Raw genomic sequence first — 16345 nt, forward strand, 5'->3', positions numbered from 1 at the left:
CCGAGCCCCGAACAAGATTTTCAAACGTCTTTTATACAGAGAGGAAAGGCCAAATGGTCCCTTTGTTTCAGTTCTCAATAGGCTTCAATTAGCATATATCTCTTTCACATCTTAGGTAAGCTTTTAGCATGGACTCCAGATATTCTAGATAAGCTTTTTAGCATATTTACTTTTTTGCATTTCCCCTAAATACTTAAAGTTTATAGCCCTTGCATTGTTAAACTGTTTCCTGGGACTGGAGCCTGTTGCCATTGTCCCTAAGGGCAGGACTGCAGCCTCTTACCGTTCCACACCCATAGCCTTCAGCTTAGGTTATCTCTGAAGAGACAAAGAGCCTTCCACCCATAGCCCACATCAACAGAAGACCATAAATAAGCTCTTGGTAATTTATTAAGCACCTCTTACTGCCTAACTCCCTAAAGGGAGTTGAAATTTTGATAGTTTTGAGCACAGAACTAGTCAATTGCCTAACTCAGGCCAAATTTCTTTATCCCAGGTTGGTTAGTCAAATCAGGCTACCTCAACAGTTTCCCCTCTTTTCCTCCTCCTAGTACAACCTGAAGCCAGTTGGTATGCTCATTAAAGCTTAAAATGGGTCCTGGCAACTAAATCCACAGAAAGGAAAGCACTCTCCTTCCTTTACCAGAACCCTCCCACTCTTGGAGAATGCTCTCTCCCATTGGGTGGCCAAAGGGAGTTGGGACTCAGGGCTCAGGGCTCAGGGCTCACAGCAATTTGCCTTAAGAGTGGGGCTTAGCCATCCCACAGTTTCCAGCCTCAGGGATAAAAACTCAGGGTTTTACTTGAGAATCTACCTCTTTGTCCAGATCACTCCAGATTGATGCCCTGAAGTCTCCTGCTCTATGGGTTCCCAAAAGAGCTCACTCAGGATCTTGCCCCCACTCAGCCATCTTTGTGAAGGAGACAGTAAATACATATTTAAACTGCTGCCATCTTGCCACTTCTTCCCTGCATTTTAAATGAGTTGTTTTGTGTGGTTGTGTTTTTTTTTTATTTACTATATATTGGATATTATGACCTTATCAGATAAATGTCTAGCAAATATTTTCTCCCATTGAGTAGGGTGCCATTTCACTTTCTTGACAAACTCCTTTGAAGCCCAGTACTTTTTTAAACTTTAGAAGTTTATCTTTATACTTTCATTGTTCACACATTGGGTGTAGATTTTATGATCTTATATATACTTTCCTATATGACATTCTAGAAGTTTTATGGTCTTGTCTCTTATATTTCTTATATTTAGATATCTTATCCAACTGGAGGTGATATTTGTAAAGGGCATGAGGTGGTGATGCTCCCTTATTATTTTGGTTATGGATATACTGTTCTCCCAGCACAAATTGTTGAAGAGGCTATTATATCCTGGTTACATGGGCTTGGTGGGATTGTCAAATTATCAGTTGGCTGTATATGCAAGGATCTATATGAAAACTCTCATTTAGGTTCCATTGGTCAGAATATCTTTCCTTGTGCCAATATCTTGCAGTTTTGACCATGTAGCTTTCTAGCATGTTTTAATGTCAGGTATATGATTCCTCCAATTTCATTTTTATTTTTCAATATGCTTTAGGTTATTAGGACCCTTTGGCCTCCCAAATAAATTTCATAATTTTCTTTCCCAATCCAGTTAAAATGTTGTTGTGTTTTTATTTTTCTTGCATTATGTTAATCAATTTGTGTAGGATATCTTAATTTTAGTCTTCTTACCCATGAACAGGGAATAGTCTGCCATTTATTTATGTCTACCTCGATTTCCTTTAACAAGGAGAAATTTTCTATGTAGTAGTCCTTTACATCTTTAGTTAAGTTCACTCCTAAATATCTGATTCTTGCTGTTACTATTGTAAATTGAATTTTTTCTTGATTTTTGTCTGCAGATTTGTCATCATTGTTTTATAGAAATGCTATTCATTTTTTTTTTTTTTTTTTTTTTTTTTTTTGTTCTTTTTTTTTTTTTTTTTTTTAATTTTTTTATTTTTTATTGAATTTGTAATAATATTACATTAAAAATATATATGTGAGGTCCCATTCAACCCCACCCCCCCACCCCCCCTCTCCCCCCCCCCCAACAACACTCGTTCCCATCATCATGACACATCCATTGGATTTGGTAAGTACATCTTTGGGCACCTCTGCACCTCATATACATTGGTTCACATCATGGCCCATACTCTCCTCTATTCCATCATGTAGGCCCTGTGAGGATTTACAATGTCCGGTGATTACCTCTGAAGCACCATCCAGGGCAGCTCCATGTCCCTAAGATGCCTCCACCTCTCATCTCTTCCTGCCTTTCCCCATACCCTTTGTCCATTATGTCCACTTTTCCCAATCCAATGCCACCTCTTCTATGTGGACACTGGATTGGTTGTGTCCATTGCACCTTTATGTCAAGAGGAGGCTCAGATTCCACCTGGATGCTGGATGCAATCCTCCCATTTTCAGTTGTAATCACTCTAGGCTCCATGGTGTGGTGGTTGTCCTTCTTCACCTCCATCGAAATGCTATTCATTTTAAATATTGATCTTATATCCTGTCATCTTATTGAACTTGTGTATTATCTTTAGAAGCTGTGTTTTAGATTTTTCAGGGTGTTCTACTTATAGGATAATGTCATATACAAAAGTGAATTTTTTATTTCTTCCTTTCCTATTTGAATCCATCTTATTTTTTTTATTGTCTACATGCTTGAGTAAGTACTTTTAACACAATATTGCATAAGAGTAACCTTGTTTTGTACCAGATCTTAGAGGTAAAGTCTTTAATATTTCACTATTGAGTATAGTGTTAGCTGTGGGTTTTTCCTATATACCTTTTACCAGGTTGAAGAAGTTTCCTTCTATTCCTATCTTGAAAGTGTTCTTTAATCAAAAAAGATGTTGCATTTTGTGAAGTGTTTTTGTTGTTTCAAAAGAGATACTCTTTGATTTTTTAATTTACATCTGTAATGTGGTGTATTAGTTCGATCGATTTTCTTATGTTAAGCCTTCTTTGCATACCAGTGGTGAAACCCACTTGATCATGCTTTCTATTTTATTTGATGTGTTCTTGAATACAGTCATTTTATTGGAAATGTTAGTATTAATGTTTATTAGAGGGATTGGTATGGAATTTTCACTCCTTGTAGCATCTTTATGTCATTTTTTTTTTAAGATTTATTTATTTTTATTTATTTAATTCCCCTCCCCTCCCCCGGTTGTCTGTTTTCTGTGTCTTTTTGCTGCGTCTTGTTTCTTTGTCCGCTTCTGTTGTCGTCAGCGGCACGGGAAGTGTGGGCGGCGCCATTCCTCGGCAGGCTGCTCCCTCCTTCGCGCTGGGCGGCTCTCCTTATGGGTGCACTCCTTGCGCGTGGGGCTCCCCTACGCGGGGGATACCTCTGTGTGGCACGGCACTCCTTGTGCGCATCAGCACTGCACATGGGCCAGCTCCACACGGGTCAAGGAGGCACGGGGCTTGAACCGCGGGCCTCCCATGTGGTAGACGGACGCCCTAACCACTGGGCCAAAGTCCGTTTCCCAATGTCATTTTAATATAAGGGGGACAGGGACATCATGGAATGTGTTGTGGAATTCTCCTGTGAAGACATTTGGTCCCTGGTTCTTCTTAGTTGGGAGATTTTGATTCAATTTCTTTACCTGTGATTTGTCTGTTGAATTCATCAATTTCTTCATCAATGTAGGCTGCTTATATGTTTACAAAAATTAATTAATTTCATTTGTTATCCATCTTTTTGGCATACAAATTTTGAAAGTATCCTCTTCTGATACACTTTATTTCTGTGGGATCAGTGGTGATATCCTCTCTCTTATTTTTTTATTTTATGTATTTGCATCTCCCTTCTTTTTTTTTTTTTGGTTAAACTTGCTAAAGCAGTGTTCATTTTGTTAATCTTCTCAAATATGTTTTGTTAACTTTTCCTTATTTTTACAAATCTCAGTTTCATTTAGTTCTTCTCTAATCTTTATTATTCCCTTCTTTCTGCTTGTTTTGAGATGAGTTCCTTGGTCTATTTCTAATTCTTCTAGGTGTGAAGTTAGGTCTTTGATTTATCTCTTTCTTCTTTTTTAGTATAGGCATATGGTTACAAATTTCCCTCTCAGTTCTGCTTTTTCTTTAACCCATAGTTTTGTTTTGTTTAGTTTTGTTTTTATTTTAGTTTTTGTCTTCATGTTTTCAGATACTGGGGGCCAGGGATTGATCCCAGAACCTCATATGTGAGAAGCTGGTGCTCATCTACTGAGCCTCATTGGATTCCTGAGTTGGTTTTATCATTTGTTTATTTTCAGTAGGCACTGGGAACCCAATCTGTGGCCTCCCATGAGGGAGGTGGGCAATGAACTGCTTGTGTCAAATCCATCCCTCAGGGAAACGGACTTTGGCCCAGTGGTTAGGGCGTCCGTCTACCATATGGGAGGTTCACCGATTCAAACCCCGGGCCTCCTTGACCCGTGTGGAGCTGGCCCATGTGCAGTGCTGATGCGCGCAAGGAGTGCCCTGCCACGCAGGGGTGTCCCCCGCATAGGGGAACCCCACACGCAAGGAGTGCACCCGTAAGGAGCGCGAAAGAAAGTGCAGCCTGCCCAGGAATGGCGCCACCCACACTTCCCGTGCCGCTGACGACAACAGAAGCAGACAAAGAAACAAGACGCAGCAAAAAGACACAGAAAACAGACCCCCGGCGGAGGGGAGGGGAATTAAATAAATAAAAATAAATCTTTAAAAAAAAAATCCATTCCTCAGCATCCAATAGATTTTGATATGTTGTGTATATATGTGGTGACCCACTGATTGCCTGAAAGTGTAGTTTAACTTCCTTATCTCTGTGCCTATTCTGGTTCTCTTCCCCTTTTAAATTCTAACATCATTTCATTGTGTTCAGAGAAATTACTTTGTACAATTTGAATCTTTTTAAATTAAGTGAGACTTTTTTCTGTCACATAGCATTTGGTCTAGCCTGTAGAATGATCCATGTGCACTTGAGAAGAATGTACATCTTTCTGTATTTGGGTGTAATGTTCTGTATATGTCTATTAGATCTAGATTATCCATTTATTATTCAAGGTATTTATTACTCTATTGACCCTATATCAAGATGTTCTGTTTAATGGTGATAATGGTGTATTAAAGTACCCCACCATAATTGGATAGGTGTATATTTCTCCACCTAGTTTTTCCAATGTTTGAGTCATGTATTTGGGGGATGTAATCAGATGCATCAATGTTTATGATTGTTCTTTCTTTTTGATAGATTACTGTTTTTATTAATATGTAATATGTTTCTTTTTGTTCTCACAATAATTTTGCTTCTAAAGTCTATTTTGTCTGATATTACTAGAGCCACCCCTGCACGTTTTGTTTATAGTTTGCACACAAAGTCATTTTTTGTCTTTATTTATTTTTTTAATATTACATTAAAAAAATATGAGGTCTCCATATACCCTCCACCCCCTCAGGTTTAAGATATACCCAGGGGACCTGAATCTCTGGACTGACCATAGGATAGCCAGGCCCTGAGCCTCAACAGACTTCAGCTCCTTCACTCTGGTTTATTGGACTTACCCCACTCAGTTAACATGGTGTTGAAGAAGGTCAACCACCACAACAGGGAGCCAAGATTGCCTACAACTGAAAGCAGGAGGATTACATCCAGCATCCATGTGGAATCTAAGTCCCCTCTTGATACAGATGTGGAGTGGATACAACCATTCAAAAGTCCACAGGATGGAGGAATAGAGTATGGAGTAGAGTGGACTTACTGATATTCTATTCGTGAACTATTGTGATTAATAATCAAAGAAAATGTGGCACTGGTGTGGAGAAAGTGGCCATGGTGACTGCTGGGGGTAGGGAATGGGAGGAAGAGATGAGATGTGGGGGCTTTTTTGGGACTTGGAATTGTCCTGGATGGTGCTGCAGGGACAGTTACTGGACACTGTATGTCCTCCCAAACTTTTATGTCCCTGAGTCTTTGGTGATTTTCATGTAGAATGCATATAGATGGGTCATATTTCCTTACTCATTCAAACGATCTGTATCTTTTAATTGGAGAGTTTATTAGTCAAAGGGGTGCTGACTTCCCAGGTCTTCAGCATCAAACTCTAACATCAGAAATCTGTGAGTCCCCACCCACCAAGGGATGGGGCCACAACACCCTATTCATAACTCAATCATGCCCGGGTACAGATCAGATTACAAATATAATCCAATATTTCTTTTTGGAATTCATCAATTATATCAAACTGCTACACACCACACTCTGAATTCCAAAAACTCATTGCAATATACAAAAAAGCCTTAAATTGGTTACAATGCAAGTACTAACTCATATCATAATCAATTTAATGAAATACAATTTGTCTTGGGGCAAAGCCCTGTCTGCTATAGACTCTGAAATTTATAAAACAATTTATCTGCTTCCACTACACAAATGGATTGAAAAAGGACAAGCATTTTCATTACAATAAGGAGAAATTGGGAGGGAAATATGAGTTACAGTTTCTCATCAGTTCAGTAGACCTGCAGGGCATCCTCTAATCGGTTTCAAAGTCTGTGAGTCATTCTTAAAATGATGGTTTCTTCTCCTTGGCATATGGGGCCATATGGGACCCACCCTTTCCACAGTCTTGCCCAGTGGCCATTTTCTTGGTTCCACCCACATCAAGCATCTGGGTGTCAAACAGGCTCCAGACTTCTCCTTCTAAGTGTGTTGGCATGATTGTCACACCTCATCCAATCTTTGGGTTAGAGCCTTAACCCCCATAGTACAGTGATGTGAAGACAACAGTTCCCCTAACTTTTGGCATACAGGCTTAACCCCCTCAGAGCAATAAGTTGATCACCTGGCCTTCCTTGAACTTTGGGAGACAGGCCCACCCCTCTCAGACCTGTGGGGTGTTGATCTTAACAACTCCAATCCTTGGGGAATGTGCTCTACTCTCTCTGTAGTCTGTGGCAGCAAAACTCTCCCATAACATCAGGTTGGAACATTCACCCTCTTCAACTGCTGGGCCAAACTCACGCACTCTGTACAAATGGGTAGGGTTCCTCTCTTGGCCCAAGGTGAAATCTTAATTCCAGATATCAGCTTAATGAGTTTTCCTCTTAAAGCTGTTTTTCCTTAAATCTCTCCTTCCCATGTCTTTTTTATTTCAGGCTGACAGTGTTTTTTGTTTTTTTTTTTATACAGCTCTCTCAAAAAACCTGTTTGTTTAGCAAACAGGAAGAAGGGGTCCAAGCCATCAGGTAGTAAGACTTTCCACAAGTCTTTCCTAGATAACTGCATCTTCAATCTTGATTTACAAGTTTCAAGTTTAGTTAAGTTCCAATGGGGCACTTTCATCTGTGAGCCTGATTTCCAGAGCCTTGGAATTTTCAGAATCAGTTTCTGTTTACTTTGTGCCCAACAATTCATTTCTCAGCTTATCTTGCTTGTCTAGCATTTTGCTATAAGCTGCAAGGAGAAGCCAAGCTGCATTCTCTGAGTTTACTTGGGAAGTTCTTCAGCTAAATGTCCAGCTTGCTATTTTCAAATTTTGCCTTCTGTACAACACCAGGAGTTGATCTTGCTAAATTCTCTGGAATTTTAAAACACAGATCACTTTTCCTCTGGTTTCCAATAGTTTCATCATTTACTTCTAAGGCATCATAAAAAGTCTCTTTAGCATCTATATTGCTATCAACAGTCTCTTCAAAGAACAGTAGGTCTTTTCTTCCAAGCATCTCACAATTCCTCCAAAAGGTACCCCTTACCCATTTATAAAACCACTCCAGCATTTCAGTGATTGCAAAAGCACTTCCTTACTCATCAGTACCATATTCTGTATTAGTCTGCCTAAAGGGTGCTGATTTCCTGGGTCTTCTACATCAAACTCTAACTTCAGTAATTCCCAACTCTTTTCTTTGCCATGAATTTTATCGTGCGTTCCCACCCACCAAGGAGTGGGGGGACACAGTGCCCTAATTGTAACTAAATCATGCCTAGGTACAGATCAGATTACAAATATAATCCAGTATTTCTTTTTTTAATTCATCAATTACATCAAACTGCTACAGAGAGTTTAAAACATTAACATTCAATGATATTACTATTAAGTCAGGATTTACCTTAGACATTTTTCTTTTGGTTTATGCATGCTATATTTTGTTTTTATTTCTATTTTTGTCTTTTTAGGTAGTTTTACTAATAATTTTCCTTTCAAACTTTTCCTATAACCCTCTCTCTCCTGTTTTCTTGCTTTCAATCTGCAGAACTTCTTTTAGTATTTCCTAAAGGAAAATAATCTTGATGACAAGCTCTTTTAATTTCTGTTTCTCCATGAATATTTTGAAATCTCACTCATTTCTGAATGCTACATTTATTGGATGCAGAATTCCTGGATGGCAATTTTTTTAGCATCCTAAATTTCTTTTTTCTTTTAGCACCTTCTTGCCTCCAGGTTTCAGATGAGACATCAGTGCTTAACCTTATCAAGCTTCCCTTCTATGTGATGTATCTCATTTTCTTACTGCTTTCAGTATTCTTTCTTTATTTTGAAAACTTGCTATTTGATAAATGTATGTCCTGGGTTAAGTGTGTTCAGATTTTTACTTTTTGGAACACACTGTAATTCTTGAATATGGGAAAATTTTAGCCATTATTTCTTTCAACACTCTCCTTCCACCATTCCTGTCTCTTCTCCCTCTGGGGTGCCTATATGGCATAGATTTGTGCATTTCAGATTGTCATTTGATTTGTCTCTAAGTCCTTATAATTGTTTTCTATTTTTCATCTATTGTTTCTACTATCTGTGCAATTTCATATGTAGTACTTTGACATCACTAATTCTTTCCTCTGTCTACTTAAATCTGCTGTTACGTTTTTCCAGGATATCTTTGATTTCTTGCATTGTGCCATTCATCATCATCAGATTTATTATCTTTTTATGTATGTTTATAATTTCTTCTGTATGTTACTTCACTGTTTCCTTACTAGCCTTTATCATTCCTTCACTTAATTAAGTTGATTCATGATATTTGTATGGATATCTTTAATTAGTTGTTTCATGTTCTGCATCTCCTCCTGTATTTTTGTTTGTTCATTAGACTGGGCTGCGTCTTCCTGTTTCTTAGTATGGTTTGTAAATTTTTGCTTGTGTCTAGTCTTCTGTTTATCTTGATGGGCTTCTTCAAACTATTACCTTCCCTTTCTATTCTAGGTTTCTAATTTTATTTTCTGTCAAGATTCTTCTTTGACACTTGGTTCCACTTATTCTGTATTCTTATAGTTGTACTTGTTTCCTTGAAAAAAATTAAGACCCTAGAAAAAGAAAGATAGAATAATAATAATAATATTATTATTATAAAGATAGAAAAGAAATCACAAAAGGTCCAGAAAAAATAAGTACTATGAGTAATAAAAATCATAAAACATACAAAATTATAAGAATAAAATGTGTGGAATAAAAAAAGGAAACCAGAAAATCTTGAAATGAGAAAAAAAAATGGAATAAAATAAAAGTCCAGAAAGATGAGAAGAAGAAATAAAGAAGACCAAACAAAAGAAGGTGAAATAAAGAAAAGCAATGGAAGAGGGAAAGATGAAAAAACATATCTTATTACTATTTATGCATATATCCTTAAAAAGCATTAGATAAATGAATCTAAGAACATAAGAAAAAGGTTGTGCATCATGACCTAATGGAGTTTATCACAGAAATACAAGGTTGGCTCAACATACTAATATCAACAAATGTAATGTACTACATGGATTAAAGGACAAAAGAAAAGACTATTTCAATAGATGGAAAAAGCATTACACAAAATCCATCACCCTTCCATGATTAAAAAAACAATGAAGAAAAACTCAAAAAAGTAGGATTATCAGGGAATTTTCTCAACAACATAAAGGACATTTATGAAAAATATATGACTAACATCACAGTAAGAGTGAAAGATTAATTTCCCCTCCCTAAGATCAGAAATGAGACAAGCATCCTGAATTCACCAGTGTTATTCATTTTATATTGTACTGGAAAATTTTGTCAGAACAAGTAGGCAAGTAAAAGAACTAAAAGTCATTCAAATTGGGCAAAAAATGAAATAAAACTATCAAGAATGTGTTGATTTGTTCAAGTAATGATACCTCACCTCAAACAGCAGCCGGGTTTGGATTCAACACCTCATTTGGTTTACAAGGATGCACTGTGGTTTTCCAAAATCTATTTTATGTATAACACAAATTAGGGGAGTCAAGTGTGCATGCAGTGCATTATAAATCAATGCCCCTGCATCTTTTAACAACTTGATGGTGTCTCTAATCTATACATTATCTTATTTTTACACTTTTTAAATTAAAGTTAATAGATCACAAAGAATGTTACATTAAAAATATTAAAAAACATAAAAAAACATAAAAAAATAAGAGCTTCTCATATACCCTGCTCCCCACCCCCACCCCATCATTTTTGTAAATTGTATTTTTTGAAGATATATACATCACAAAAAATTTACATTAAAAATACAAGATGTTCCCATATACCCCTCCACCCCCCACTCCACTACTCACACACCAATAACCTCCTCCATCATTGTGGCACACTCATCATACTTGGTGAACACGTTTTGGAGCACTGCTGTACCACATAGATAATAGTTTATCCTGTAGTTCACATTCTCTTCCAGTACATTCAGTATTAAGGCAGGATATATAAAGCCCAGCATCTAACACTGCAATATCATTTAGGACAACTCAAAGTCCCAAAAATGTCCCCACATCACATCTCCTCTTTTCTCTCTCTGCCCTCAGCAACTACTGTGGTCACTTTCTTCACCTCAATGCTACAATTTCATCTATTACTAGTCACAATAGTTTTATAGTAGATTATCAGTAAATTCACTCTAATCCATATTTTATTTCTCCATCTTGTGGACCCTGCATGGTGATGTCCACTCTACCTTTAGATCAAGAGAGGGCTTAGATTCCACAGGGATGATGGATGAAATTCCTCTGCTTGCAGTTGTTGGCACTCTTGATTCTCTGAGGTGGTGTTTGACCACCTTCTCTTCCCTGTTAGCTGACTGGGTAAGACCAATGAACCAGATAGTAGGAGTTGCAACTCTGCTGAGGCTCAGAGCACAGCTGGCACATGGGCAGTCCAGAGATTGAAGTCCCCTGAGTATGCACCATCCCTAGCACCAACCACTGATACAGTAAAAGTGACAAGAGGCTTGTGTAGGAAGGTCACATCTGAGTCTAGCTCCATCAAACTCAAGAGCACAAATTCCAAAGAAGGGCCCTCTGACATGGCACAGACCTCCAAATCCATCTGCCATGACCATATACCTTGTAGATCTCCATAGCCTTCAGGAGAACCAGCACTTGGGTTTGTATCTACTTTGGCCCTCTCTGGGGTCCTTAATGAATGTGGTATTGCCTTTGATGTAATATTTTGCTATGTAGAGATAGTTTGAGTGTCTTCTACCTTGTAATTTCTACCATAAAAGCCCTCAATGTACAAGTCAGGGAATGGAACGAATATGGGGATACTGTCAGTTTCTGAGTAAGTCTACTCCAATTATACATTGCAGAACTGGTGAAATAACCACAGAATGGTTATTGAGGCCCAATGAATGCTCTGTATGATAGAACTAAGATAAATCGCTATTGCTCACCTGACCATCACTAGCCCTAGCCTAACTGTGGGATCACAATAATATTTTGGAGCTTCTCAAATTAATGTCATTTCTGAGCTAGTGCTTAATAATCCCTGATGTATCTGATCATTTCCTTTTCCCCAATTCACAGTTATCCTGTTAAAAGTCTGTAGGTCTCTGTTGGAAAGACTGGGAGGAAGATACACTCAAGCTGCTACGTTAGTATCCATATGAGGAATTCCAGGTAACTAGGAACTGAGATTTCTTAGCAACAGATAGCAATGAGCAGAGGCACACCACTAACCAAACAAGTGACTTAGAAGCAATCATACAGATGTAATTGAACCTTCATGTTGCTGCATACCTGGACAACATCTTGACAGAAATTTCATGTGAGAGTTTAAACCAAAACCACACCAACAAGTTGTTCTTAGATTGCTGAAACTCAGAAACTGTGTGAAATAAAAATGTTTTAATGGTTTTTACTGCTAAATTTTGAGTAAATTTGATTAAAAAAGCAATACATAATGCATAAAAGTGAGCTTTAATGACAATAAAGTTTTAGAAATTATGTCTGTAAGTTTGAAGTATATGTGTATTGAATACATTTGAAAAAGAATAATTAAAAAGTGACTAATGGGAATTTGAAGAATTAACATAATTTAGATACAAAGGTCACAGGAAAGCATACAAGGTGAAGGAAAAAGGAATCACAATTTTTGGTCAGTGGGAATAAATACTATTGTCTATTATGCTTTTAAAATGGTCATTTGACCATGAATGCCAATAAACTGGTTTTCCAATTTATTCTCCAGTCTGTTTACAAACATCTTATTCTCTTAGAAATTTTCATTATGGCTCATCACATATATTTAGATGGTTAAATCAAATTTGTAGTAGAAAGAACTAGAAGCCCTAATTATTCATTTGTTCATGTCACTATATACTCACACAATAGCAATTCTACCAATGAAACTAATGTGTTTTTATTCTATCCAATGCTTACGTCTGTGTAAATCAACTGATTTACAAGTTCTGCTGAAAATCCTGTGATAACATATTTTGATCATATGTGAGCATGGTTCCTCCTATGAAAAGCATGGAACCATGCATTTGATATTTTTTACTGTTCATTGTAGTAACATACACAAATTAACATTAATACCACATTCAAGCGCACCATTCAGTGGTATTAATTATATTCAGTACACATTGCTACCATCACTAACACTGATTACCTATAATTCTTCATCACATTAAATGAAAACTCTGCATGCATCCTGAAATATCCCCCACATGCCAGGCCCTGTCCCCCACCTCACAGACCCTGTCAAATTAAAATCTAATTTTTGTCTCCATGAACTGGGCTATTCCAGGTATTTCATATAAGCGATACTATACAGTATTTGTCCTTTTCTGTCTGATTTATTTTACTTAACCTTATGTCTTCAACTTAATCCATGTAACATATTCCAGAACTTCATTTGTTTTTATGGTTGTATAATATTCCATAAATGTCTATACAGCATTTTTAAAATTGTATGAACCTTCTTCATTTCAGAGAGGTGTCTACATTTCTAAGATAGCATTGACTCACTCAAACATTCCACTTACTCTAATAATTCTTTAGTACGAATACCAAATGTCAACTATTTTATCCACCTATGTGTCTTAAAGTTTGACCATGCTTATGAATGTTATCTTCCTTGAAAACAGTAATAAATGTCATCATTTGAAGTGTAGCAAAGTGTAAAATGTATTTTTATTGAATAAAGTCTCTGATGGGAATATGCTTCAATTTAAAACTCATGCAAAATGCTAAACTTTCTTTAGTACACTTGAGATAAATATGGAAAAATGAAATATACAAATCCCATACATCTACTCTTTGGGATTAGAGAATTAACTTTTACTCAAATGCTCAGTATGTAATTGTGTTTGCTCTCCCCCTCCCAATTCATCCCTACCACACTCAACTCATCTGCAAAAATCTAATGAGTTTCTCTAGGAATCAGTTTTGTCATTTTTAATTTTTTTAATTTATTTACTTCTCTCCCCCCCACCCTGGTTGTCTGTTTTCTGTGTCTATTTGCTGCCTCTTCTTCTTTGTCTGCTTTTGTTGTTGTCATCAGAGGTATGGGAATCTGTGTTTCTTTTTGTTGCATCATCTTGTTGTATCAGCTCTCCGTGTGGGCAGCACCATTCCTGGGCAGGTTGCACTTTCTTTTGTGCTGGGAGGCTCTCCTTATGGGACATACTCCTTGTGCATGGGGCTCCCCTACATGGGGGACACCCCTGTGTGGCATGGCACTCCTTGAGCTCATCAGCACTGTGCATGGGCCAGCTGCACATGGGTCAAGGAGGTCCAGGGTTTGAACCGCAGAGCTCCCATGTGATAGATGGGCAACCTAGCCACTGGGCCAAGTGTGCCACCAATTTTGTCATTTGTAAAGGTCTAGAAATATACAAAACTTGTTAACTGATTTGAGGTGTGTACAATCCATATAATTGATTTCTGTTATCTTTTCCAAGTCCTTTGCCTCTGTACAAGAGGAGGAAACAGTAACAAGTGTGGTTCAAATATGAGAGAGCAGGAGATGGAGCCCAGGCATCATCTCTTCTAGTGAAAACCAAGACAAATTCCTTGCTTTCTTCATTGCAGTTTCTGTAGTGACTGGTGAAATCATGACATGAAGAAAAATATGAGTATGAGCACATATAAATGATTAGGAAATAAGTCTTGTGTTTGTGATGTTTTGTGAAGACTCAATATCCATATCATCTTTAGGAAATGACTATTAGTAGCAGTAAGGCAAGATTATGATCTCAAAATGTTTATTTCCTTCCCAAATGTTGAACTAGTGCTTCTGAGTTTATCCTTTAGTAAGGTTCCTTGCTCATAGAATGAGTGAGGCAATGTTCCTTCTATCCTAATTTTTGGAAGAATGTAAGCAATATCAGTGTAAGTTCTTTCAGAAATGTTTGATAGAATTCACCTGTGAAGCCATCTAGTCCTAGGCTTTTCTTTGTTAGGAGATTTTTATTGAGTGATTCTCTTTACTTGTGACTGGTCTGTTATGATCATCTATTTCTTTTTACATCAATGTAGGCTGCTTGTGAGATTCTATAAATTTGTCCATTTCCTCTAAAGAGTCCTTCTGGTTGGCATATAATTTTCAATAACTACCTTGAAATGAATGAAAATGGCAAAACAACATTTCAAACTAATGGGATTCAGCAAGAGCCGTACTGAGAGGGAAATTTGTAGCCATAAACTCATATATCATAAACAAGAAAGAGCTAAAATCAAAGACCTACCCACACATTTGGGCTAATTAGGAAAAGAACAAACTTAACCCAAAGGAAGTGGAAAGAAAGAAATAACAGAGGTCAGTGCATAAGTAAATGAAATAGAAAGTAAGAAAGCACTAGAAAATATAATCATAACCAAAATCTGAGAAGATCAATGAAGTTGACAAACCCTTAGCTTGACTAACAAAGAAAAATAAAGAGAAGATGCAAATATCCAAAATAGGAAATGAGGAAGGGGTTATCATCACTGACTCCACAGAAATAAAGAGTATAATAACAGGCTTTTTCAATTTTATACTGTGGGGTGCACTGTGCTTCCTGGGTATGTATGCCCATCTCCTTCAATAGGTTTGGGAAATTTTCAGCCATTATTTCCTTGAACATTCCTTCTGTCCCACCTCCGTTCTCCACTCTGTTATGATGCCTATAATGCATGTGTTTGTGTGTTTCATGTTGTCATTCAAATCCCTAAATCTTTGCTGGATTTTTTCTTTTTTTCTTTTTTTTAAATCTATCTGTTCTATTATGCATTGCTTTTATTTTTATTTTTTCAGATGTACAGTTTTCCTCTATGCTAAGTCTTTCCTCAACATGTTCAAATATGCTGCTATATGCTTCTGGTCTATTTTTGATTTCTTCAATTGTGCCATTCATTACAATCATATTCATTGTTTACAATTCCTTCAATATTTTCTCCCAGTGTCTTCTTAATACCCTTAATCTTTTCCTTCACTTCATTAAGGTGATTGATGATGTTTGTCTGGACAGGACTGACTAATTTTTCCAAGTTCCACATCTCCTCTTGGTTTTCAATTTGTTCATTGGACTGTGTCATGTCTTCCAGTTTTTTAGTATGGCTGGTAATTTTTGTTGGTGTATAGAGATCTGTTTATCTAGATAGGTTTATTCATTTGATTATTTTGTTTCTCGATTCTATGGTTTAATTTTGTTGTTTTTGAGTGTGGTGAGATTTTGTTTTGACACTTGATTTCTCTTATTGTATTTCTTTGCTGTTTTCTATTATATGTTTTAAAATAATTGGATCAGAGAAATAGGAAGAGATTGGTAGAGAAAATGAATATTAGTAGTAATAATAATAAAAGGCCAAAGAAGGACTGTAAAAAGATAGGAAAATGAATAATTAACCTGAGTAAGAATTATAGAGGGTTAAATTTAGAAAAGAGGAATAAAAACAATGAAACAAGAAAGAGAATAGAGAAACATATAGAATAAATTAAAAGATGAGAAGAGGGGAGAAGTAAAAGTGAAAGAGAGAAAGAAAGAAAAAAGTAAAAAAGAAAGGAACAGAGAAAGTAAAAGAGAGAGAAATGAGAACAAGAAAAATTGGGGACCAAGCAAAGAGAGACGGAATGAAAGAACA

At 36.9% G+C, this 16345-nt stretch overlaps 1 protein-coding gene across 1 annotated transcript in view; it reads right to left on the reverse strand.

The window, feature by feature from the left end:
* Nucleotides 1-2103: 2103 nt before the first annotated feature.
* The window catches only part of LOC131273640 (E3 ubiquitin-protein ligase TRIM58-like), a 65560-nt gene continuing 51318 nt past the window's right edge, over nt 2104-16345 (reverse strand). The window contains exon 2 of the mRNA XM_058277247.1: nt 2104-9316. Within this exon, the coding sequence (XP_058133230.1) occupies nt 9266-9316 (51 nt within the window). The 3' untranslated portion in view covers nt 2104-9265. The remainder of the gene's footprint in view (nt 9317-16345) is intronic.

Source organism: Dasypus novemcinctus, chromosome 16, assembly GCF_030445035.2.
Source record: "Dasypus novemcinctus isolate mDasNov1 chromosome 16, mDasNov1.1.hap2, whole genome shotgun sequence".
Lineage (NCBI taxonomy): Eukaryota > Metazoa > Chordata > Mammalia > Cingulata > Dasypodidae > Dasypus > Dasypus novemcinctus.